We start from the raw sequence: 25,777 nt of genomic DNA, 5'->3' as shown, positions 1-25,777 counted from the left end.
TGAGGCTCTTACCAATGTGCTGGTTTAGCAGAGGCCCTGGAGCTCCCTATTGTGTAACTTTGGGCAAATTGCTTAGCTGCTCAGGCCAACACTGGGCACAGAAAAGTGCTCAATTTAAGGCAGGAGGGAGTGTGAGAAATGGAAGCTAGTAAAGCTCTTGTGGGGTCCTTGTATCACTGAGTTGAAGTATGGGTAGGGCTTGGGCCCCTCAGCAGAGATGGAGAGGTGCAAGGAAGGGAGGGTGACACACCGGAGCCTATGAGGAGCACTCACTTGAAGCTGTTCCAATCCAGGTCTGTCTGACACACACCTGGTCAAATAACTGATACACAAATTATATATATATATATATATATATATATATTTTTTTTTTTTTTTTTTTGAGCAGGAGCAAGGCCTTGGCCCCTGCCCTAGCCCCAAGCCACATTTATGATACAACCCATCATAGCTGGATTTAAAAAATACACAAAAATATATATAATATACATTATAAAACCTAGGTGGGGTCTGGAGGTGGCCTGAGCAATATGCAAACTGTGAAGACCATCAGAAGTTCACGCATGGTTGGGGGATGAGGAAGGAAAGGGCACAGTACTTCATGTGAATGCATAAATATCCAGGCTGGCCACTAGACAGGCCAGGCTGGCCCTCAGGGGCCTGGGTGCAGAGAAGGGGCCACAGGGGAAAGGTTAACCTTCAGTCTCAGAACTGGGAGCTGCTGTTCCAAGACAGATTGAGTTGGGGAACAACAGAAAGGAGCACTGTGCACAAAGCATTTGTCAAACCCAAGTGGAAAAAAGCCTTCTGCTAGCCCTGCTCCTAGTCTGGTCAGCCTGGAGGTTGGGACTGGATCTTCCTCTACCTGGTCTTCAATCCTATTTCTCAGCCTGGGCCTGCCTCTGGAGGGTGCTGGGGCCCTTGGGCACCTCATGCCCTGGGACAGGGCAGCTTGGAAGCGTGCCTAGAGGCTTTTGGGGCCTGGCTGGTTTACAGGCTGATAGTGTGCTAACAGGTGCTTAGTAGCTGCTCCCCTCCCCTCTTCCTGCCTAGTCAGAAATAGGAGCTCTACTGTGCTGGAGGACTCTGGGAAAAGGTGGTTCTGTCTAGGCTCCCAAGGAGGTGCCACTCCTCACTCCCAGTGCAGAGGCCCTCCCCAACCCTGTGGCCAGCTTCTGCTCCAGGGAGGTAGTGTAAACCTGGACTCTGGGGACAGGCAGCCCTGGATGAGAACTCCAGCTCTGTCCACCCCTCCTGTGGGTCCCTCAACTTCTTGGGAGTCTCAGCACTTCACTTAAAACAGAGACCCATGCTTTGCAGGGTCTAAGGATGGCACAAGCCATTTAAGGAGCCTTGGCACCAGGCCTGGCACATAGAAGGTGCAATAAAGTGGGGGCCCATCTGTTTTCTCAACCTAGCTGTGACTTGACACTCTCCTTCCTCAGCCTCTGCATGCTGACTCCCCCGTCTCCATTCTGCCTCACCTGCCATCCCACTCCCCTGGAGGGGGGACCAGTGGACACACATGCTGGAGCCCAAAGAGGTCCTCCATCCCCACTTCTTGCAGGTCACTCAAAGCTAGGCAGAGCTGAGTGATGGAGTCAGTGCCACTGCCAGCCTTCCTCTCTCTTCTCTCACAATTAAAGCGCAGAATAGTGGCAGGGAGTGTATGTGCTGGGGTAGTGGGGAGGCCTGCTGGGTCCTGGGCCTGAGGCCTGGCAGGTAGATGAGTCCTCAATCCTGGACCCCCCGGGGGTACCCAGGCAGGTATATGGAGAAGATGCTCCTCTTGCGTTCTGGTGGGGGAGTCAGAGGGTACCCTAGTCTTGAATAGGAAACACAGAAGCAAGCTAGTCTTTGACAAGCTTGTAGACATGATGCTGGGCCCCGTGCTCACTGGTGGAGACTTCAAAGACAAAAGCAATGACAAGCAAGGTCTCCTGGGAGTCCCGACTTGTGACCACCTGGAAGACAGGTAGGAAGATTCAGGAGTTCAGGCAGAACAGGGCCACAGGGCAGCGGCTGAGCAGACCCTTTCCTGGTTTCAGTCTCTCATCTGAGTGATGGGTCTGGCTACCTCACTTTGAGGCAAACCCCTGGCCCATGGCCCTCCCAGGAACCCCAGTGACCCCTACTGCCCCCACACCTGCAGGATGGTGAAGTTCTCCAGGACACTGTTCATCATGTACTTCTCAGGCAGGTGTTTAAGCTTGTGGATGAAGTTGATCATGTACTCGCACATGGGCGAGCGGTGGATCCGGTACACGAAGCGCCCATTCTCCAGCCTGGCATACTCGGTCTGCAGAGGGCCCCAAGATTGTATCACCCAGTTTGCCTGCTCCCAGCCCCACCACAGCACCTGGGCCACCACTCACCTCCACCTTCTCCACCACTTGCTTGCCAAAGGAGCACACCTTGGTGGAGACGCTGATGGTCATGCTATCAGCAGAACTGTACTGGGAGCTGACCCCATAGAAGGCTCCTGGGCCCTCCTGGATGGTGCTATTGAGGTCAGCCTGGGGTAGGCATTGGCGGGGGTGGGGTGGAGGGAGGGGCGCGTCAGGTGCTGGCAGAAGACGGAGGGAGGCTTCCTGCTACACCTTCCCACTGCACATAAGCATTCTACCCATCTCTGGTACTCTGCCCATGGGCCACAGGGAGACAGCAGCACTGGGGGCGGTGTGGCAAGCCAGGGTGTGCTGCAAATCTGGGCTAGGGAAAGGGGCTGGGAGCATAAAGGGCCCAGGGCAGCTCACCCAGAACTTGACGAGGAAGAAGGCGTTAGGGGGCCCCTTTTCATAAAGCTCTTTCAATCCACCCTTTTTCTCAGGGAACTTGTCGTAGATCTGGCGCACGTCAACAGCCTCCAGTGGTGGGTCTGAGAAGGCGGGGTTCGTTTGTCCGATATGCACAAACAGGTGTTTGCTGTACTGTGGGGAGGACCCAGACAGGGTCAGGAGGGCACTTGAGCATGCTGGCCCAAGGCGGGAAAGGGGGTGCTGCACAGTGACAGAGCTGCCAGTAGCTTCTCAGGCCAGATCCCAAAGCCCAACACCTTGAGCTGTGATCCTGGAACACCCAGCCAGCCTGTCCATGACTGTGTAAAGCCTCACCCCAGCCTCAAACACATTACCGTGTCAGGCTCTCGCTGAACCTCCATGAAGGCTGAATACTCTAGGAGCCGCAGCCGGGAGGAGGCAATGGTACGGTCCTGCCACACGGGCACAGAGGAAGCAGCTGGGGGGAGCGGGGCCAGGGGCTCATAACCTGGAAGGACAAGAAAGAACCTCATCTGCATGAGAATGGCCCATGGGTGCATATCAACCTGCATGGCCTGAAGAGCCTCTGTGCAAATTAGAGAACAGTGCCCCTTTTGGGCAGGAACATGGGTTGGATTTTAACTTTCCTACTGTGTGTCCTTGTACAGTGTACAACCTGCACAATTATATGTGGTGGCCCTAGTAGTATATAACAGGGACATTTTTTGTGTGTCAGTATTAAAGTGTGTTTAAATAAGAAACACAGAAGCAAAAGGAGTAAATAATTACCCAGAATTCAACCACCTAGAGAGAGTAAAACCCTATTAAGATTTTGGTGTTATCTCCTTACCAGGAGTTTTCTATCCATGGAGATATATGTTAACTGTAATACTTTGGGTATTTACTATGGCTGTGTATTGGCTATGGCTTTGTGTCAGAGTTTTGGAAGCAACAATGTACAAGGTAAAGGAGCTATTTCTGGCCTGTTCCAATCCCTTACAGATGCTATCTCCCGCTCCCTCCCAAAATACACACACACACACACACACACACACAGAGTTGGGCCCCAGCTCTCCTGAGCAGAGGCAGAGGTGCAGGTACCAAGGGAGAGAGATTTCAGGTTCGTGTGGCAACAGTTTCATGTGGGGAACTTACTGCTGAGTGTTGGCGGCAGGGGTGGCTGGATGGGGTAGGCTGGTTGTGCAAAGGGCTTGATGCTGTAGACAGGAGCAAGCCTGGTTAGAGGGTCACCCTCTTCCCCACGTTCCACCTGGCCCAGCCCCTCATCTGGGACTCCAACAGAAGACCACCTAGCCTTTCGCTTGAGGCTGAGAAACACATGGTGACAAGCTAACTCCTAAGCTTGTTTTCTCCCTGTTTTAACTTTTATGAAAACCTGATGCATTTCACAACTAATGTGCACATTCAAAGTAGCATTTCAACCCCATGCACCTACCCTCATCTTCAAAAGCTATTTAAGCTGAAGGTGTCTTACAATGAAAGTTGTCATAAAACCAGGTGTGGTGGCTCATGCCTGTAATCCCAGCACTCTGGGAGTCTGAGGCGGGTGGATTGCCTGAGCTCACAAGTTTGAGTTCGAGACCAGCTTTCAGCTGGAGCAAGACCTCATGTCTAAAAATAGCCGGGCATTGTGGTGGGTGCCTGTAGTCCCAGCTACTCAGGAGGCTGAGGCAAGAGAATCGTTTGAGCCCAAGAGTTTGAGGTTGCTGTGAGCTATGAGCTCATGGGTTTGAGACCAGCCTGAACCAGAGTGAGACCTCATTGCCAGGCGTTGTGGTGGGCGCCTGTAGTCCCAGCTACTTGGGAGGCTGAGGCAAGAGAGTCACTTGAGCCCAAGAGTTTGAGGTTGCTGTGAGCTATGATGCCATGGCACTCTACCAAGGGGACAAAGAGAGACTCTGTCTACAAGAAAAAAAAAAAAAAAAACATTGTCATAGAATTGAAGAAACCAAGCATACTTGACTTCCTGACTTAACTGGAGGTTGACTTAGAGATTTGAATGTAAGACAAGTGAAGGGACAGTGGGGTGAGTGGGCTGATGAACGCAGGCACATGGATGTGCAGACTGGCCATCAGCTCTCCCACTGCTGCCCTCCAGCACTCTCTCTTTTTTTTTGTAGAGACAAAGTCTCACTTTATTGCCCTTCGTAGAGTGCTGTGGCGTCATACCTCACAGCAACCCCCAACTCCTGGGCTTAGGCAATTCTCTTGCCTCAGACTCCTGAGTAGCTGGGACTACAGGCACCTGCCACAACGTCCAGCTATTTTTTTTTTAATTAATTAATTCATTTATTTATTTGCAGTTTTTGGCCGGGGCCGGGTTTGAACCTGCCACCTCTGGTATGTGGGGCTGGTGCCCTACTTCTTGAGCCATAGGCGACACCCCCGGCTATTTTTTTGTTACAGTTTGGCCGGGGCCAGGTTTGACCCTGCCACCCTCGGTATATGGGGCCAGCGCCCTACCCACTGAGCCACAGGCGCCTCCTGCCCTCTATTTTTAAATAAAATTTTGCTCAGCTGTTGCTGGAACCCAGAAGGGAGGGGAAGCCCCACATGGCTGCCAGGAGAGAGGGCATGGCAAGGATGAGCCACAATACTCACTCCTGAGAAGGTCCAGGCTGCTGTCCCAGGAGAGCGGGGCTGCTCCAGAACTGTGAAGGTGGAATGAAACCAAGGAGCCCCTCAGTACCCCTGAACCCCACTAAAATCCAGTCCCGGCATGCCCCACCCTAGCCCACCTCTCAGGATTCCCGTACCCGTGAGGAAGCAGAGAAGACGGCCTGGGGTAGAGGGGAGGGTGGGCTGAACTTGTTCTGCAGGACACTGGCAGAGACGATCTGGGCGGAGGACATGGATGCCATGCTCTGGAGGGCTTTGTCCTTGGAAACCTGGTCCTGGGGAGTGGGGCCAAGTGAAGCCTGGGCCAGGGGCAAGGGCCCCCTCCTAGGCCTCAGGGCCCAGGGAGTCCAGGTCTGATGCATGGTCTCAGGAGAATCTCTACCCCTCTCTGGTCTCAGCCTCCTAGGTGCACATCACCTCTGACCACACTCACAGTAAGAAAGAATTTTATTCCATAGTCTAGTATATATTGATATGTCTTCTTATTGTATGTCATACATACTCCTGTTTTCTATTCTGTTCCATCAGTGGTTCTCAAGGTATGGTCTATGGACAAACAGCACAAACATCACCTGAAAACATGTTAAAAATGAATTTTTTTCAGTCCCAGCAGCCCTTTTGAAGGCTAAGGTAGGATGGCTTGACACCAGGAGTTCAAGACCAGCCTAAGCAATATAGCAGGACATCATCTCTACTAAAAATAAAGTAAAATAAATTAGCCAGGTGTGGTGGCACACACCTGTAGTCCCAGTTACTCAGGAGGCTGAGGCAGGAGGATCACTTGAGCTAAGAAGTTTGAGGCTGTAGTGAGCTATGGCACCACTAAATTTCTAGCCTGGGTGACAAGTGATACCCTGTCTTAAAAAAAAAAAAAAAAAAGAGAGAGAGAGATGTACATTTTCAGGTCCTGGACCTACTAAATCAGAAATTCTGAGGGTTAGGCCCAAAAACATTTTGACAAACCCTCTAGACCAGCAGTTCTCACCTGGGTCAAGACCCCTTTGCTCCATTTGTAACAATGCAGCAATTAGGAAGGTTGAGAACCACTGCTCTAGGCGATTATAATGAGCACTAAACTTTGAGAACCACTGTATTTCATTTCTCAAAAATGCTGGCTTGGCGCCTGTAGCTCAAGCAGCGGGGGCTCCAGCAACAGACACTAGAGCTGGTGGGTTTGAATCCAGTCCCGCCTACCAAACAGCAATGACAACTGCAACCAAAAAAAAAAAAATGGCCAGGCCTTGTGCCGGGCGCCTGTAGTCCCAGCTACTTGGGAGGCTGAGGTAAGAGAATCGCTTAAGCCCAGGAGTTTGAGGTTGCTGTGAGTTGTGATGCCACAGCACTCTACCCAGGGCAACAGCTTGAGACTCTGTCTCAAAAAAAAAAAAAAAGAAAGAAAAAATGCTGCTTGTGGCCAGGCATGGTGGCTCACACTTATAATCCTAGCACTCTGGGAGGCCAAGATGGGAGAATCACTTGAGCTCAGGAGTCTCAACTAAGACCCTGTCTCAACTAAAAACAGACAATTTGGTTGTTGTAGTAGCAGACACCTATAATCCCAGCTAGTCAAGAGGCTGAGGCAGAAGGATCTCTTGAGCCCAGTAGTTTAAGGTTGCAGTGAGTTAAGATGGTACTCTAGCCAGAGCAACACAGCAAGACTCTGTCTTGGGGGGGCAAAAAAAGGAGTGTTGCTCGCAAACCTATTAAACTGATTCTGTAGTCTGTAATTGTAAAATCCTGTATCAAGTGCTCCTTAAAACCCTTCCCCCACCCCCAGGGGTAGCAGGGCTACTCACCAGGTTCATGGCCTGCAAAGGAAAGCAGAAGGGTGGATTAGAAGGATGCACATGAGGGCTCTATGGCTGGGGGATGTGTCTTTGCCTAGCTCCACCCAGTGTTCACCTGGCTTTAATTCCCAAGGAGCCCAAGGAAGCTGCTTAGAGGCAGCTGTGGATCCTCTCCATCCCCCTCAGAGGAAATGCCTGCTACTTAGGGGGCAAGCCCTGGAAAAAGGAGGATGAGGGAAGAACAAGCTGGCACCCCAGGCCTATCTGTGTCTTACGGAGTGAGTTATAGGCATGGGAGCAGCTGTGAGCAGGCAGAAGAGCACACAGCCAACATGGGGCCTGATGAGGGCCCAGATCATGACCCCCAGACTCTGACGTCCTCAGCAGCAGACAGCCAGCTCTGCAAGCAATTGCCATGCCCCCTTCTATAACCCCTCCAGCCAATGCCCCCCAGTGCTTCCTCCCTGCCCACCTAAAAGTCTCCACACAGTTAGTAAGCAGCACTCAGCAGGAAGGAGAAAAAGAAAAATGGAGAAAAGGAGAGGCAGGCCTTTTCCCTCTCCCTCACTGTAGGGCTGGCTATCCCTCAGTCTTCAGGGCCTATGGCCCTGTGTACCCTGACATGGTTCCTGGACTTGCTGCCGCCACTTGTGTTTCTGAGATCCCTTCATAGCCTCTTAGCCCCTCTCTGCCCAGGCTGTGGCCAAAGAATAGCAACAGACGTGGGCCCAAGAGGGTGCTGGGTAGGACCAGCCTAGGTGGCAAGGGGGCCCATACCTTCAGCTTGGACTGAATCTCCCGAGATTTCCGCCTGGCTAGAACCTGCAAGTGGCTAGAGACCTGCAGAGAGAAAGAGAAAGGAAGAGAAAAAGGAGAGCAGAAAGAGATGCAAGAACAGAGCTTCAGCCAGAAGAGAGGCACAGTAGGGCCAGAGAGGCAGCTAAGGCAGGGGCCTGAGCTGTGTAGAGATAGTGGTAGAGGTGCTGTAGGTAAAGGGCCCAGGAGGAGCTGGAAGCCCCAGTCAGGCACCCAACATACCTTGATGCCAACCTGGTACTCGCGCACCTTCTTCCGAGCTAGAACCTGTATGTGGCTGGACACCTAGGGGCCGCCCCACGTCCCGCCAGAGAGGAAAACACAGACAGTGAGGAGGCACAGCCACAAGGTGGCCACGGAAATAAGAGTATCCCAGCCTTCATCTCTGGGGGACCAATTATAAATGGGGGGAAATTTGGGGCCCCTCTGGGCAGACACCTTTGGAACTGCCAATTTTGCTCTCTCCTTGGCCATGTCTGCTCAAGAGCCTATAATGGCTTCCAGGGCCACCATGTGCAGTTGTATAGGTTGTTCACTGCATAAGAGCACCTGGCCCAAAGGGCACAGGTGAGAACTGAAATCCAGCCCAAGTTCTGCTGCCCAAGCAAGCTATATGCCCTGGGACGAGGCTGCTCTTAATTGGGCTTCTCTCCCCTCCCTTAAAGGATGTAACTTTTTTTCTCACTGGTGACCTCAGAGATACTAACTAGCACCACAGGGGCTAGCAGTGGCTATGACCCCCCTGTTGGCCTTTAGGTTACAGAACAAGGGCACATCCTTGACCAAAGATCTTCCCATATACTACTGTCTAGGTCCTCTGTCAACCGCAAAAACAACCCCAGCCTCTACAACCAGGCCTGCTTTCCTTGTGCAGCTTCTTGCCCCAACACACCCTCCTTCTCCCTGGACTAATTTATGCCAATATATATTTATGTGCACAGTAGCTGCTCTTAATTGCATTTCTTCTCCCTGAAGCCTCTACTGGCAAACCTGAGCTAATCATGGTCTGGACATGCATGCCCTGGGCTGTGTGGCCAGCTTGCACAACAGACCCTTGACTTTGTCAAGGATCTGACCCTAAGCCTCAAAGAACCCAAATGCCCCTGTTTTCTCCAGGAAACACCAGCAGATCCTTGAGGCTACTTCACACTTTCACTATCAGCAACTGCTCTAGGCTTTCTTTGCAAGTTGTTTTTATCCCCACAAAAGAAACAGTTTTCTTTTTGGAGATAGTTTCACTTTGTTGTCCTTGGTAGAGTACTGTGGTGTTACAGCTCACAGCAATCTCTTAAATCTTGGGCTCAAGCAAATCTCTTGCTTCAGCCTCCCAAGTAGCTGGGACTACAGGTGCCCACCACAACACCTGGCTATTTTTAGAGACGAGGTCTTGCTCTGGCTCAGGCTGGTCTTGAACCTGTGAGCTCAGGTAATCCACCTGCCTTGGTATCTCAGCGTGCTGGGATTACAGGCCTGAGCCACCACGCCAGGCCAACAGTTTTCTTTTTAATCACAGCCTAAAAGTTATGAAGCATGTGATGCTGGGCAGCCCCTGACACTTACCTGGTTAGAATCTAGGTGGGTGCCCCTCATGCTGCCTTACCCAGGAATCAGACATGTCCAGCAAAATTACCAATCACTTCATACTGGACACAGTAACTGATGTTTTACCAAACATAGTTACCATTGTTCTCAGTACTCTACACATACCCACCCATCTGATCTTTATAGCAAAGCTAAGTAGGTATTATTATAATATCCTTGACTTACAGGAGATAAAACCAAAACCAGAGAGGCTAAGCGACTTACCCAAGGTCTCACACAGCTAGATGCTAGAGGAGGATTCTCCCTAGGAGTTCTGACTTCAGAGCCCACTTGCTTCACCACCAAGCTATGCTATCATGACTTGTTTGCACCCTTAGCACAGAGGACCATCCCCAAATGGCTGACTCTCTGACAGCTCAAAGTCACATGGAACTTTATCCCAATTTAATATTTAGCTGTTTTTGTCAACATGTGGAGGCACTCTACTTGCCATCAATTACTGCATGTATCTATAAAAAAACTAAAACTGCATTTCTTTGCCAAAAGTCAAATGCCACATAAAAAATGACCAGTTGCTCTTTGCAACGCATAAAGACACGTCTTGTCCTCTCAACCATAGGATAAGTCCTCTCTTAAGAGGAAATTAGACATAAAAACCTAGAGTTCAAAGAAAGGACAAAGTTAGAGGGAGCCCCACCCTTACAAAATGATTAAGGCCAGTGGTTTTTAAAATTCTGAGCCTGTCAGTGGTAGGTTTGTAAAAGCTCATTGTCCAGGCAGCCTCTCAAGAGGCTATATGGGAACTGATATAATGGTGGACCCAGAACTAAGAGGCAGGGATATGCCTCACCTCTGCTGCCTGCACCTAGGTTCAAAGTAACCAAGCTCCATGATCCCTGGCTGCTTCCCACTCTGAGAACAGGTTCCTATGAACACCATCTTTTCAGTGAAGGCTGACTCCTTCAGATTTCCCTTCTGAGCTCAGGACAGCTTTCTGCTTCCAATGATGACAGTAATAATAATAGCAGCAGCAAATTCTTATATAGCACTTACTCTGTTCTCAGTGTCTTCGCATAGTTAATTTAATGGCTGAGGAACAAAGGCTGGGAGATAAACTCCCTTCCACTAATGATCAGATCCACCACCTAGCAGCTGAGGGACCTTGAGGAAGTTACTTAACTTCCCCATGCTCAGTTTCCTCATTAGTTAAAAGGGAGATAATTACTTATAAGGATGCTGAAAGAATTAAATAAATTAATAGAGTAAGCTCAGCATGAGTTTATGACTGTTATTTATATATCCACCTTCCTCACCTCTTCTCTGCCTGGCTAACTCCCATTCCCTTTTTAAAATGCCCCTTGATTGTCACCTTCTTCAGGAAGCCTTCCTGGCCCTCCCACCTCTCTGCCCTGTCCAGGTCTGGGTCAGACACTTGTCCAACAGCACCCTGAACATAACCTCTTTCTCTGGGACTATCTGGTTCCCTGGCTGGTCAGTGGGCCATTCAGGGCAGGGCCTACACAGGAGTACGAGCAACCCCATCTCTCCAAGAAAAGTGGAAAGAGTAAATGGAGCTGCTGGGGAGTATGTGAAGTGGCCAGGAGAGGGAGGCTAGGGGCGTGACAGGGCAAGAAGGGTGTCAGGCTGGGTGCGGGCATCTCTAAGGGGATCGGCAGGGCAGAACAGGCCTGGAGGGTGGGAGAAAGGGGCTGAACAGCAGCTAGTGGAGTGTGTGTGGGCAGAAGGACTCAGCATAAAATGTCTCTACCTGTTTTCTTGTCCGAGTCTTCCCCGTCCTCAATTTAATGTAGCGTGCGATCAACTCATTTCGACCTAGATTGGGGTGAGAACAAATTAGGACTGGGCAAATGGTGGGAGGCTAGAAGCAGGAGACCCCTGACCTTGCAGGAAAGCCACCCTGGGACCCTCCCCCAAACACTGATCCTTTCCCACTCTCTTCACTCTAAATCCTCCCAAGTTCACAGCAAGGCAGGCAAAGGTGGCTGGGGAGGGGGCTGCGGGGTAGGAGGAAGTGGGGCCGGCAGGCTTCCCTACAGAAAGACAGGGTGAGGGTGGTGCAGGTCAGCAGGACAGTGGCCAGCGGGACCTGTCCCAGCATGGCAACCTGCCATGCCAGCCCCCAGCAGTGCTGCCCTTCCTTGTCACCAGCTTCAAAGCTCTGAGTGTGTGTATTTGGCGTATGCGTGTGAATAAGGTAGTGGAAACATCTCACACGCATCCTCCATGCAAGTCTGAAAGAGCTCAGACTGGGCTCCTGTCCTAGCTCTGTCCGACCTTGCCATGGGGGAAACCTTGGACCAGTCTCTTTCCTTCTCTGTAAGGGAAGACCAGGAAGGACAGAAGGGAGCGACCAACAGCCTCTAACATGCCTGCTACACTGTGTCAAGATTTGTCACTGAGCATGTTACCATGTCCTGTGCCTGTCACTCCTATGTCACGGGTTACCAGCCATGTTCCCACCCAGTGAGAAAGAACCTTGTCAGCCTTAGGGTGGGGGGGCTCTACTCAGCACTGTGGACCCCTGTGAAGGGACAGAAGCTGGCTAGTGTACAAGGCAGGGGTACTTTCATATGTCAGCATCCTCAGGGTATACACGTCTGCCCCAAAAATCCAGGCCCTCTGTCCCCCAATCCCATGGCCTCCCCAGATTGGCCAAATTCTCCAAATTCCTCTCCGATGACAGAACCAGCCCCACAACTCCTCCCTTCCTGCTAGCCCCCTCCACCCCACTCTCTCCACCCTGGCTAAAAATACCCTGTGGGGCTGCCCCAGCCATCTGGGAGGTAGCAGTTGGGGCAGATGGCCCCCACCCTATGGAGCACCCTGGAACATTTGCCTGCCCCATTGGGGCTCTGGGGCTGAGGGTGGGTGTGGCAGAAGGGTTGGGCCAAGGGACACAACAGCCCATGCTACACCCCACACCCACCATGGTCTGGGTGTTAGAGGGAAAGCTGCAGCCCTGCCTCACTCAGCTAGGGGCTGGTAGGGAAGTTGGGGGTAGCTGGCAAGGTATCAGGCCAAGAAGGGTTAAGCTATCCCAAAACACAGCTCTAGGAAAGACTTCTCAGGGCTAGACAGGAGGGGACACTCCCTTCTGGAGGCAGGCAAGGTGGCAGAGAGGCCAGGGAAACTGCTGAGAAGGGGGAGGGAGCCTGAGGAATGAATGCATCCCCATGTCCCTCCAGCCCTCTTCCCAACACAGGCAGTTGTCACAGAGTGACTTCCCCCTTACACTGGAGGGAACCATGTGGGAACCTTCCCCCAGGACTCACCCCTCAGGCCTCCTTCCTACATCCTCCCAGGAAAGGACCCTCCACCAGGCCTCGCCTGGAGTATATTGGACTGACCCAGTTTCCTAGGTCCACTGAGTCAGCCCAAAACCTACAGGCCAATGGAGGGGAGGACGGAAGGACAGGCAGGAGTGCAGAGGTATGGGCTGCACTCTGGTAGGGGGCAGGCCAGGCTTGTTTATGAGGAGGCAGGTGGAGGACGATCCAGACACACAGGCTTACACGCCCAGACTTGCCAGGCAGGTGCTGGTGGCCTCCAGGACTTCACCAAACCGGTTAGGTGAGGGGGGGGGGAGTGGCCAGGGAGTCAGTCCAGTGTCTCTGGGCCTCCCTACACGCACCATACATCTTGCCCTCGTCTGACAGGATGATTTTGCGCCGGCCGCAGGGTGGGTAGATGGCCAGGGCCTCCTGGAAACTCTGCTCGATGTCCGGGCTCCACACACCCTCCGCATCGTTGTCCAGCCCTTTGTCCAGGCCCTCGGGCCCATCCTCCCGGGCCTCCCCGGGGCTGCTGCTGGCGTTCCAGCTGTTGGACGCTATTGTGCTGGTTGCTCTGGGCTCTGGGCCTGAGCCCACTGGGCAGCTGGAGCCTGAGGGTAAGACACAGAGGGTTCATGGCCAAGGTCTCCCTGACCACAGCAATCTCCTATCCCCTAGCTGCTGGCTTTAGACCTCTGCTCCCACTCCAACCCTACTCCAGGGGGAGGTGTTCCAGGGTGGGATGGAGGTAACCAGAAGTTACGTTACGTTCATTCACAGTTGTGTGACCTTGGATGAGTTACTTTACCTCTCTGAGCCTTGGTCCTATAAAATGAGGAAAGGGTTTCTCTGAGGTTGCAAGGGTTAAAATTTAAACGAGATCATGACAAGGTGCCAACTAAACGCCTGGCTCATAAGTGAGGCGATCAATGACAACATTAATAATGCCTTATTTTCATATTCATTCAATCCTCACAAAACTAAAGCAAGGAAGGCAGAGAGTAATCTCCATTATTCAAAGAGGGAAACTGAGGATCACATGCCATACAGCAACCAGAGACATCATAATGAGGAAGAGAGAAGGGACAGAGGGGCAGGGCTGTGTTTCTACAGCTTTGAGGGGCTTTAGGGCTCTTACTCTCTCAGCTCCTCTTCCCTGGTGTCCACATTCCTCACCAAGGACCCCACCCCTCATTCTCAATCTAGCATCAAAGCAACCCTGATGAGAACCCCTTGTGGGATGAGGGGGAGGCCCTAACCCAGGAAAGGTATAGCTTCACCTTGCCCAAATAGATAACTGATCAGAACATACCAAGGAACCTAAACCTGGGGCAGGAACTGCCCCTGAAATACTACTACTACTACTACTAATTATTATTATAATTAGGAGCAGCTGAGAAGGTGCCTGGCCCACATAGCCTGGCTCAACCCCACCCTCTCCACCATCCCACTTCCTGTTCCTGTACCTCCCCAGCCCACAGCAGCTCATAAACCACCCACATGCTGGCCCCTGGCCTGGCCCACATCGTGGATGGGCCAAGGCTCTGTAAACTGTGAGTTCCCTGCACTTGCCAGGCTGGGATATTAATTCAGACCACACCCAGACAATGCCCCCATCACGCAAAGCCCTGATAGACTCGCCCCAAAACCCTTCAGCCCCAATGCCCAATATATATCAAGGTCCTGGGAGCCTAGATCCTAGAACTCTGCTCTGGGCAGCAGGGAAGTGGGGCCAGAGGGACGATGCAGAGAGATGGGGTAACCTGTCAGAAACCAGGGAGAGGAACATGAATTCCAGGTCCCATTTGTTTAGTGAGGCTTGAGGCTGTCACTAGTGGAATAGGTAGGAAGGTCCCTGGCCTTAAAGTCCAAGACAGATTTGGAATTTATTTATTTATTTTATTTATTTATTTTTTTGTAGACAGAGTCTCACTTTATCGCCCTTGATAGAGTGCCGTGGCATCACAGCTCACAACAACCTTCAGCTCTTGGGCTTAGGCGATTCTCTTGCCCCAGCCTCCCGAGAAGCTGGGACCACAGGCGCCCGCCAGAACGTCCGGCTATTTTTTTTGTTGTTGCAGTTTGGCCGGGGCAGGTTTTGAACCCACCACCCTTGGTATATGGGGCTGGCGCCCTACCTACTAAGCCACAGGCACTGCCCCTATTTATTTATTTTATTTATTTATTTTGAGACAGCCTCAAGCTTTCACCCTGGGTAGAGTGCTGTGGCATCACTGCTCACAGCAACCTCCAACTCCTGGGCGCAAGCGATTCTCCTGCCTCTGCATCCCAAGTAGCTGGGACTATAGGCGCCTGCCACAACGCCCGGCTATTTTTTGGTTGCAGCCGTCATTGTTTGGTGGGCCCAGGCTGGATTCGAACCCGCCAGCTCAGGTATTTGTGGCTGGTGCCTTAGCCACTTGAGCCACAGGCACTGAGCCTATTTATTTATTTGAGACAGAGTCTCAGTTTATCGCCCTCGGTAGAGTGCCATGGTGTCACAGCTCACAACAACCTCAAACTCTCGGGCTTAAGCAATTCTCTTGCCTCAGCCTCCCGAGTAGCTGGGATTATAGGCACCCACCACAATGCCTGGCTATTTTTTGTTGCAGTTGTCACTGTTGTTTATTTAGCAGGCCCGGGCCAGGTTCGAACCCTCCAGCCTCGGTGTATGTGGCAGGTGCCCTATTCACTGAGCTATGGGTGCCAAGCCATAGATTTGGAATTTAGACCTAATATGATCAGTACCCATTATATGCTAGTTACTATTCTGGGATTTTACACACATTGACTCATTTAATACTCATAATAACCTTATGTAGTAGATACTGTTTTATTCCTACTTCACAGGAATCCAAGAAACAGAAAAGTTAAGCATCTTGCCCACGGCACATAGCAACTAAGTGCTAGATCTGGGTTCTGAACCCAAGTAATCTAGCTTAAGTCTCATAAACTTGTGGAATAAGGGGAAAGAGCTGAGAAACCCTGCCACCAGGAGAGAGAAAAGAGGCCCAGTTGCCATAGCAACTGCCTGGAGCCTGCCCATGGGGCCTAGACCAGAGGGTCCCACTCAGCCCACGCAGCTCCAGCATTAAGGACCCTCACACTGCTGTATAGCACTTTCTGTAAAGCCTCTAAGACCACCAGGAATATGTACCCCATGGCCAGTGGGCCTCACTCCAGGAAACTATATGTAGATCCCCAGCCCCCTCCTCACATCATAAGGGGAATTCTTAGAATAGAAATGTGAGGGGGCAGGGGTGTGCCAGCTGAGAGGTACCCAGCAACTCCAACATGGAAGCAGTTGGGATGCAGGGCCTTCCCTCACTGACATTGCCATGGGGCTGTCAGAGAGGAAAGAACAGAAGGGCTGCAGTGTGCTAAGATCCCTCCCAACAGAGTCCTCAACTCATTCCCTCCAAATCCTTCCTGAGGCCTCCCTGAAAGCAACAGGAGCCCAGAACATGGGGGGTCCTGGCAGCCCAGAGTTCTAAAGCAACTTTCCTGCCTCCCCTCATCTAGGCTGTGCCCCCCCTTCTTGGGGTGATGTCAGCCCAGCCCCGCCCCGCCCCCCGCAGGAGCACTGTGGCCAAATATGGCGAACACAGCAGCAGGCTTGGGAGCTGCGACAGACTGGGGGGGCGGAGCAGGCGGCCCCTGGCTGGGACCGCTGGCAGCTGGTGAGGGGGAAGGGATCTGAGGGGTGGCCCAAAGTACTCACTCATCAAGGAGAGAATGGGACCACCGTCCCTTCTCTCTGCTAGCTCCTAGGCACACGCAAGACTTTCTAGAAATGCTCCTGAGGCAGAGGTGCCAACACAGGGGCCCACAGGTGGCACCCTCCCATACACAGCCATGCACAGGAGCACACATGTGCAGGTATGCTGCATGGTCAACAACCCAATAAGAATATCTGCACCCCTGAGCTCACCCGCGCACATATACGCTGGCTGGCAGGCAGGCAGCTGCTGTGGGCTGGAGGCTGAACTGGCATCTCAGTCAGAGGGAGTCAGGAGAGGCCTGAGCACTGCTCCCCCAGTTACTGCTGTGGGTGAGAACAAAGACCAGCACATGCCCACCCTCTTCTTCCTAGACCCCCAAACCACTGGGACCCTGCCCAGAGTGAGAGAGGCGGGTCACAGCTCCCTGGACGGATGCAGGCAGGACTACAGCAAACGGAGGCCTCAGGTTTGGTGAAGGGGTTGGCTGAGGCCAAGCGGGCAGCCCCCCTGGGGTGGCAGCCCCAGCCCAGGGCAGTGGGTGTCAGTCCCCAGATGTCTAGAACCTCTGCCTTGCTGGGCTGTGCCACTAAGAGGGGAGAGAAGAGAAGGGGTGGGGCCTGGGATAGAGGGAGGGGAGGGGGAGAATTAAGGGCTGGAATAAAGAGAGGCCAGGTGGGAGATGGACCCAGGGGGACAAACAAGAGATACAGAGGTGGGCGGCGCCTGTGGCTCAGTCGGTAAGATGCCGGCCCCATATACCAAGGGTGGCGGGTTCAAACCCGGCCCCGGCCAAACTGCAACCAAAAAATAGCCGGGCGTTGTGGCGGGCGCCTGTAGTCCCAGCTACTCGGGAGGCTGAGGCAAGAGACTCGCTTAAGCCCAGGAGTTGGAGGTTGCTGTGAGCTGTGTGAGGCCACGGCACTCTACCAAGGGCCATAAAGTGAGAGCCTGTCTCTACAAAAAAGAAAAAAAAAAGAGATACAGAGGCATCTCAGAGAGTAAGAGACAAAAAAGACCAACCCTGCAGGAGTCACACAAGAGACCAGAAGAGTGAACGTTGGGAGACCCAGAGGAGGAGAAATACAGAGAGAGACAGCAGACAGGGTGCTGGAGACAGAGCCAGACCCAAGGACAGACAGACAGCTGGCTGGTGGGAAGAGGAGCAAGTGATCATAAACAACAAGACCCAGAGAAAGGGAGACACACAGCAGGGGGTGAAGGGGCAATGGGGTGGGGACCAAGAAACTCAGATGTGGACAGGAAGTGCAGGAGGCCCAAGCCAGGAGGGACCAGGAGAAAGAGAAAGACAGAGACCCAGAGGCCAGGAGACCCGAGAAAGGGAGTGTCAAGGGAGGCCACTGCTGGGGGCTGGGATCAGCCACACAGGGAGTTCCACCCTCCTTCTACCTCTTCACTGAACACCTCCATGCGCCCCTGGAGAGGCCCTGTTATGACACCTCGCACCTGCAGCAGCTATAGGGCCTGGTGAACTCAGACTGCTCTCTGGCTCAGACACACCGTTCATACCCTTCCCTTCTCCTGGGGCCCTCAACCTTCCAGGCTCAGAACCTTCTGGATGGCGGCAGGAACAGGAGCTAGGAGGCTGGGTAGCAGGCTTTGGGGCCCTTGGGGAGATAAGGGACAGCTTGCTGCCCACTCCCCACCCTGAGGCCAGACCTGCCGGAAGAACTGGCTGGACAGCTCCAGGATCCAGGCCAGAGCCAGAGCCAGGGCTGCCATAGGAAGTCCTGGACCCCCACCCCCACAGACCCTGCAGCCAGACCACCCAGCCCTATAGCTCCTTTCCTGGGGGAGTGGGGGGGGAATAGGCCTAAAGCATGGGGTGTAGGTGGGTACTCCTCACTCTTACCCCTCCCCTTGCGCCAGCCCCACTAGAAGGACAAACTGAGCTGTAACCTTACTTGCTCTAGCAGCCAACAGCTGTCTATCCTTACAGGGACTCCAGCCCCCAAAGTGCTCTCATTTTGACTAAGAACATCACACTAAAGTGAGGATGATCAGTGGAATCAGCAGTTTCCTCCCAAATCTCTGCCCTCAAACTTAAGCCACCTAGGCCAGGCTGACCTGCCAGGAGGTTGAGGATAGGGAGGGCAGCTGAGGAGGGTTAAGGGAGCCTCCCACCCCCTTTGCCTTTTCCTCTCTCCTCCCCCACCCACCCCCACAGCAGGCCAGCTGTTCTCCAGCTGCCAGAGGCTCCCACCCTAGAAGCGGCCAAGTTGGGGGCAATGAAGAGGGGATGGTGTCTGCCTCCTTTATCTCCAGCCCCAGGATCCCTGGGGGACCCTGCCAAATGCCCACACCCTGCCAGGCTGGGGAGGGAGTACCCTTCTCCTTGGAGCAGAGTCTCAATTTTTACAGGAGGAAGCAATTTGCAGATCCCACTAGGAGGGAGGTAGGGCCCTCCCCCTCCACCCTCTGCTTATTAATATGCTTCCAATTTGGGAATCAAGACTCTGCCCCTCCTCCCTTTCTACTTGGGACAGGGGCTTTCTCGGGGAGCAGCTCCCCAGGTCACCTTCTGCAAACCTCTGGGTCCTCTTCCAATAGCGGGTAGGAGGATAAAGACTCAGAGCCCTCTAGCCCCCTGCATAGAGGAGGGGCCCAGCTCCCAGCCCTCTGAGACTGTCCAGTCTCCTCACCTTGTCCCATTCCCACATACCCAGTGGGGGACAAGCTGAGCAGGCAACCCAGGTAAGTGGGTTTCACAGTTCTCAATGAACGTGTCAGGGCACTTGTACTCTGGGTCACCCAAAAGCTGCCACCAGACACTTGGTCAATCCCGCCACTAGTCACAATGTCTTCTACAAACACACAGGTGTCCTCCCTCTCATTCTCACACAGTCTCCTCACAGTACATTTGCTCTTATTTATTTATTTATATATTTTTTTAGAGAGAATCTCACTTTGTCACCCTCAGTAGAGTGCCCTGGTGTCATAGCTCATAGCAACCTCCAACTCTTGGGCTCAAGCGATCCTCTTGCCTCAGCTTCCTGATGAGCTGGGACTGTAAGTGCCCACCACAATCCCAGGCTCTTTTCTTAGAGCCAGGGTCTCACTCTAGTTCACGCTGGTCTCACACTCGGTGGGCTCAAGCAATCCACCCGCCTCAGGTGGCACCCGTAGCTCAGTGGGTAGTGCGCCGGCCACATACACTGGGGCTGGCAGGTTTAAACCCAGCCCAGGCCAACTAAAACAACAATGACAATTACAACAACGAAAAAGAAATAGACTGGCGTTGTGGTGGGCCCCTATAATCCCAGCTACTACCCTGTTTCCCCGAAAATAAGACCTACTTACAGGAAAGCTAAGATGTCCCCTGAAAATAAGACCTAGTGCATCTTTGGGAGCACACCTTAAAATAAGACACTGTCTTATTTTCGGGGAAACAGGGTAGGAGGCTGAGACAAGAGAATCGTTTAAGCCCAAGAGTTTGAGGTTGCTGTGAGCCGTGACACCATGGCACTCTACCCAGGGTGACGTAGTGAGACTCTGTCTCAAAAAAAAAAAAAAAAAATCCACCCACTTCAGCCTCCCAGAGTGCTAGGATTACAGGCGTGAGCCACCGAGCCTGGCCTGCACATTCACTCTTATTTTCACCTCTCTTTTTCTTTTTGTTTAGCAGGCCCAGGCCTGATTTGAACCCGCCAGCCCGGTGCACTGGGCTGACACTCTAACCATTGAACTACAGGCGCCCAGCCCCTCTCTCTTTTCTGTTTCTTTTCTTTACAGTACTTTGAGTTGCTGTTTTATCCTTTTTCTGTTTTTTTATTTTATTTTTTTTTTGAGACAGAGCCTCAAGCTGTTGCTCTGGGCTCAAGCGATTCTCCTGATTCTCTGCCTCCCAAGTATCTAGGACTACAGGCGCCCGACACAACGCCTGGCTATTTTTTGGTTGCAGCTGTCATTGTTGTTTGGCAGGCCCGGGATAGATTTGAACCCACCAGCTCAGGTGTATGTGGCTGGCACCTGAGCCGCTTGAGCCACAGGTGCCAAGCCCCTTTTTCTGGTTTTTAAAAAACTTTATTGTGGTAAAATGCACATAACATAAAATTTACCATTTTAAAGAGTACCAATGAGTCACATTAAGTGCATCCCTTCTTCCTGTTTTCTTTTTTTTCTTTTTTTGAGACAGAGTCTCAAGCTGTCGCCCTGGGTAGAGTACCCTGGCGTCATAACTCACAGCAACCTCCAACTTGGGTTCAAGCGATCCTCTTGCCTCAGTTTTTCTATTTTTAGTAGAGATGGGGGTCTTGCTCTTGCTCAGACTGGTCTTGAACTTGTGAGCTCAAGCAATCAACCCGCCTCGGCCTCCAAGAGAACTAGGATTACAGGCGTGAGCCACCATGCCTAGCCGCCTTCCTGTTTTTTTTTTTTTTTTTTTTTTTGGCTGGGGCTGGGTTTGAACCCGCCACCTCCGGCATATGGGACCGGTGCCCTACTCCTTGAGCCACAGGCGCCACCCCACCTTCCTGTTTTTATCAGTATCTTTTTCATGGTCTTCTACATAGATGCCATATGTATCGGGGGTCACAGGCCCCCATACATGTCCTACATGACACCCCACACCCTGTCTGGCACAACCCCTGAGGATGTTCTATACTGCCTGATAGTCTCAAACAAGCCCAAATAGTGACTACCCCGGAAGCCAGGTGCAGTGTCACCCCACGGTTTCTCTCACACACCGAGCTACCTTCTGGGGTCAGGGTCACTCACATACCATTTTCACACTCATCTCCTCAAAACTGCTACACTGTGCACATATCAGTGTAGTCCATTGTGCCACACACATAACACTGTTACAGAGTTGGCCACATCACCACATCATTTTACTCAGACATAGTGTCACAAAGGCCGACCTGAAGCCATCTCCCATACTGGGTCACAACACTCAACATCACAAGTAGTCACGCCACAGCATCAAATCACACAAAATGTCATGCATTCTGCTTCTGACACACCCCCTTATACAGCATCACACAAATCACAGAGTTCCTCACATACACATGTAGAGTAAGCATCAGAATCATACCCAGTGTCACCCACAGGCACACACAGATGGTCAAGCAAATGGTCTCCTTCATAGACGTGTCCTGTGTGATGGCCACGCACACATGGAGAGCACCACCCATACAAATTCTCAAGTACACATGTGGCAGCACCCTAAGATTTAGTTTCTCTCATGAATGTAAACTATCAGTAACATATGGAGAATGTCAGTTTCTCTCATACATAAGTCCTGCCTCACACAAGCGGTCCCATCCAGGCTCCCTTCCATGCACACATGTCTCACCCACACAGAATGTCCCACTCACGGCCTCTCTCTCACCACAGCGTCTTTCTCACATGCATCCAGTGTCACACACAGTTGCACTCTCATTTCCCTCTATCACTTCCTGTCCTTTGGGCCTGGCAGGGAGTACAGGAAACAATCAGCACTCTAGGAAACCCCAAGGGCTGTGCTTTGGGGATCTGCAGGGGTATGGAATTCTCTGGCCCTGGCCTCCAGCCCCTCCTGCGATCTGGGAAGACAGGCAGAACCCTCACTCCTCCTCTGGAGAAGCAGTACCCCTTCCTGCAGATAGCCCTCAACAGGCACAACACCAGGAGGGCAAGGGCAGGACAGGGCTGAGTGTGATAGCTGACCTCCCCAGCTCTGAACAGAGAAGCTCACTCCATGGTCCAGGCTGCCCAGAGGTCCATAGAGACCCAGATCTTCAAGGTCACCCCTGGGACCCCATAGCTTCTGCAGCTCCCATGCTGGAAGAGAAGGCTGTGACCTCCTAGCCACTTCCATAGATACAGTGGCCTTTGGACTCCTCCTGCTCCCTTTTTTCACTCTTCCCATTGTGAACTGGCCCCTTGCTCCTCTCCTAGTCCTAAGCAAAGCAGTGGGCAGGATTTCCAGCTTCCATACTGAGTGCTGGGGAGGAGGGTGCAGAGGAATCTAAGAGTGGGATAGAGCGTCATCCCATCCAGCCCTGCAGACCCCAACTCCATTGGGTCTCTCATCCCTTGATACCTGCTGCCTGCAACCTTTTCAGCCCTGATCACCTGGTTTAGTTATTCCTCAGTCCTTGGTTTGTCCCAGCCTTTTTCCTTAGACCACTGGTACCCATACACCGCCAGATCCCACAAGGATTAGGTTCCATAATAGGAGGAGAAGGAAAGCAGACTGGAAAACAGAGACTAAGAGAAGCTCAGAGAAAAGGGACCTGAGAAGTCATTTATTCCAAGCAGGGAAACTGAGGTAAAAAGGGGCCTGCCAAGATGTCATAATTAGTCAAAAGTCCAGCTAGGACCAGATTCTTGAATTTCTCGGCCTCCTCTGTTGAGATGTCTCCTCCTGGTTTTAATATTTCTTCTACTGGCAGAATGTACCATGGTGTGCAATCTGAGGGTCAGGGTGAGAGCAGTCTTCTCTCTCCTGGCAACCACTGACCATTCTACTAAGCCATTCCCCAGACCAAATGCACTAATTAGCATTAATTAGGGTTCCTTCCCTAGGGGAATGGGGGAAGGCCTAAGAGCTTGAGATTCCTACTGGCTCTAGCTTCTCCCTGAGGAGGGGGCATCCAGGACCTCTGAAGTCACCCTTACCAGAGAGCTCAGTCCTGGACAATTCATCTGTCCATTCTCAACAGGGTGTGCGGGGATCCAGATGACCACAGAACCACATCCTTTGAGAGTGTCCCTAAGGGAGAGGATCTTGGGAAAGGGACTATAGGAGTCTGAAAGGCAGGGGATATAATTCCCCCAAATTCCAACTTTGGGGAGTACTACCTTCCCTTCTTACCCCCAACATCCAGATAAAAGAGGTGTCCTACCCTCCCTCACACTCCCAGCACTGGGGTGGACCACGTGTACAGCTGGTTCTGTAACCAGGCCTCAGGAAAGGAGATACACACAGCCGCCATGGGCATCTGTGTGTATCTGGCCACTCTGAGCCATGTCCAGCTCCCACCTCCATCCCCTGTTCTCCTGGGCTACAAGTCCAGGCCTGACCTGGTCCTGCCCCTACCTGGAGAGGGAAAATACAGAAGGAGACACCACCTGAGACACCCTCCCCCAAGGCCTCATTCTCCCTTGCCCTGAAAGAATCTCTCAGCCAGAATCAGGGCCCCTCTCTAGGAAAGGAGGCAGTGGGATCTTAATAACACTGCCCCAGGGCCTTGGCTAGGCTGGAACACAGACCCAGCACGAACTCCTGGTCCTCCCTTCCCAGGCAAGAGTAAAGAACATGACAGACAGTCCATGGAAGGACCCACCAGCCACCCTCAAACCCTAAAGTCTAAACACGGGCCCTGAATAAGTGTGGCAAAGAAAAGGCCCCAAATCCAGCCCCCTTCGGAGCCAGGCTCCCCAGAGCTCAGAACTGAAACTCTGAACCTGAGCCCCGACACAGACAGCAGAACTGGTGAGAACTACAGCCCCTGCCTCTCAGGGGTCACAAGCCCAGAGCGCGCGACTTTGCTCCTAGACACTCCACACTCCACTCCAATCCAGCGCAGCCACCGGCACTGCGCGAACAAGCCGGAGGCCGGGCCCGAGGCCTGCGTGGAGCTGGGGCCGGGCGGGCTCTGGAAGAGCGCGGGCCGGGAGTCCAAAGGGCGGCGGGGCCCGGGACTGGGCGCCCCGGATACTAGCTCACCGGTGGCAGGCCCTCCAAACTCTGCGGCCCCCAGATCCCCACCCGGACACCCCAAGCGCGGACGGCGGGACAGACGATGGCAAGGGGTACACAATATCCTGGCTCCCTTACCTCCCCCGACCAATTCGCCCTGGTTGCGGAGGGGTGATGGGCGGGGCTTCCTGGAGAGATCTCCCCCCCACCCCCTTCTCTCTAAACTTCCAGCGACCCAGACCCCGGGCTCCAGCTCCGGATGGATAATAGCTCGGGGACCCAGCCCCACTCGAGAGTTGCCTCCCCATTTCAGAACCACCCAACCAAACCACCTCTCCCAAGCAGGGCCTCCTCCGGCGTCCGCCGGCTTACCTGGTCCGAGCTCAGGGGGGCGCTCCGGCCGGGCCGCTCCGCCGAGCCCGACGGAGCTGAGAGGGGGGCCGGGGAAGGGGGGTCGTGGGGAGGGGGCTGTCCGGAATGTGCGGAATGAGCCGGGCTGGAGCGGGAGGCGCCGGGCGCGGAGGAGGGAGTGAGCGGGACGGAAAGTTTGTGTTGAGAAGCCCGGGCGGGGGGGGGTGGGAGCTGCGGGAAGGAGGGGGCGGGGCGCGCGGGGGGCGGGCCCAGGCCGGGAGGGGCGGGGCCGCCCCGGCCGGCGCTCGAGCTGCCCACCCCGTGGCTTGGGGACCCCCGACCACTCCGAGCCTTCCGGCCCCTGGGCGCCCTTCGCCTCGCCCGCCGGCGCGAAACTCCCTAACTCCCCCTGCACGCCAGGCCTTATCCCCGTCCCCTGTACCCAGCCGAAATTTGGGGTCCGGCCTGGGTGGGGCTGAGGGCGGGGCTCTCTCCTCGGGGGCTGGGCTCCCGTCGGTGCCGGGGACCGTGGGTGCCGCGTCACGAGGAACCCGGCGGAGCGGGCGCCAATGGGCCTCTGGGCTCTGTACCCCCTCACCTCAGTCCCGAGCCGTCCAGGCGGAGCGCACCCTCCCGCCCGCGAGCCCGCCCCCCATTCCCGGGGCCCCAGACCCGGCTCCGCCCTGGCGGCTGCGCCCGCCCTGTCCGGACCCGGTTTGGCTGGTTCTCCCCGAGTGGTTTGTTTCTCGAATTTCGCCCTTTCTCTCTCTTCCCGGACCTCCGAGGCCCTCCCTGTCGGCCCGGCTCCCCGGGGCCCCCGCGGGGGGCGTCTCGGCACTGCGCACCCGCACAGTTTCGGTAGGACCCGCGACGGGCGCGGGGGAGGGGAGGCGGGAGCGCCCGGGGCTGGGGCGGGAGGGGGCGGGGAAGGAGGCGTCCAGCCCGCCCTGCGGACCCCTCCCGCCGCCCTCGTCTCCGCTGGCGCCGAGGAGCCACCACACCGCTTGACCGAGGACCGGCTTTATTGGGGATGTGGGTATCTGGCCCTAGTCCCGCACAACCTACCCTCCCCTCTGGGTCGGCCCCAGCTCCTCAGAGCCCTAGTGCGGTCCCGGTGGGGGTTAAAACAACACTGAGTACTGCTCCCGGACAGGAAGTGACTACGGCGTGGGGAGGAGGGGGTGGTCAGTGGGCGCAGGCGAGCTCGGCGACCAGATGTGCGGCTCCA

At 53.7% G+C, this 25,777-nt stretch overlaps 1 protein-coding gene across 2 annotated transcripts; it reads right to left on the bottom strand.

Annotated features, from left to right (window-relative positions):
* Positions 1 to 368: 368 nt before the first annotated feature.
* TEAD3 (TEA domain transcription factor 3) lies at positions 369 to 25,482 on the bottom strand. Of its 2 annotated transcripts, none has more exons than XM_053603701.1 (13): positions 24,571 to 25,482; positions 13,194 to 13,445; positions 11,310 to 11,374; positions 7,961 to 8,023; positions 7,193 to 7,204; positions 5,534 to 5,671; positions 5,379 to 5,428; positions 3,912 to 3,973; positions 3,131 to 3,264; positions 2,754 to 2,927; positions 2,373 to 2,513; positions 2,144 to 2,296; positions 369 to 1,961 (listed from the first exon to the last, which is right to left on the bottom strand). In XM_053603701.1, exons 2-13 carry the CDS (start codon positions 13,198 to 13,200, stop codon positions 1,848 to 1,850), a joined length of 1,113 nt encoding a protein of 370 aa, XP_053459676.1. In that variant the 5' UTR covers positions 13,201 to 13,445; positions 24,571 to 25,482; the 3' UTR covers positions 369 to 1,847. The 2 variants fall into 2 exon arrangements, with proteins under 2 accessions (XP_053459676.1, XP_053459675.1); XM_053603700.1 differs by lacking the exon at positions 7,961 to 8,023 and adding an exon at positions 8,222 to 8,284 and having other exon boundaries at positions 24,571 to 25,481.
* Positions 25,483 to 25,777: the final 295 nt, after the last annotated feature.

The sequence above is a fragment of the Nycticebus coucang genome, chromosome 9 (genome assembly GCF_027406575.1).
Source record: "Nycticebus coucang isolate mNycCou1 chromosome 9, mNycCou1.pri, whole genome shotgun sequence".
Taxonomy (NCBI): Eukaryota; Metazoa; Chordata; class Mammalia; order Primates; family Lorisidae; genus Nycticebus; species Nycticebus coucang.
Note: the sequence above shows the minus strand (reverse complement) of the source record. Positions and strands in the feature narration are given on the sequence as shown.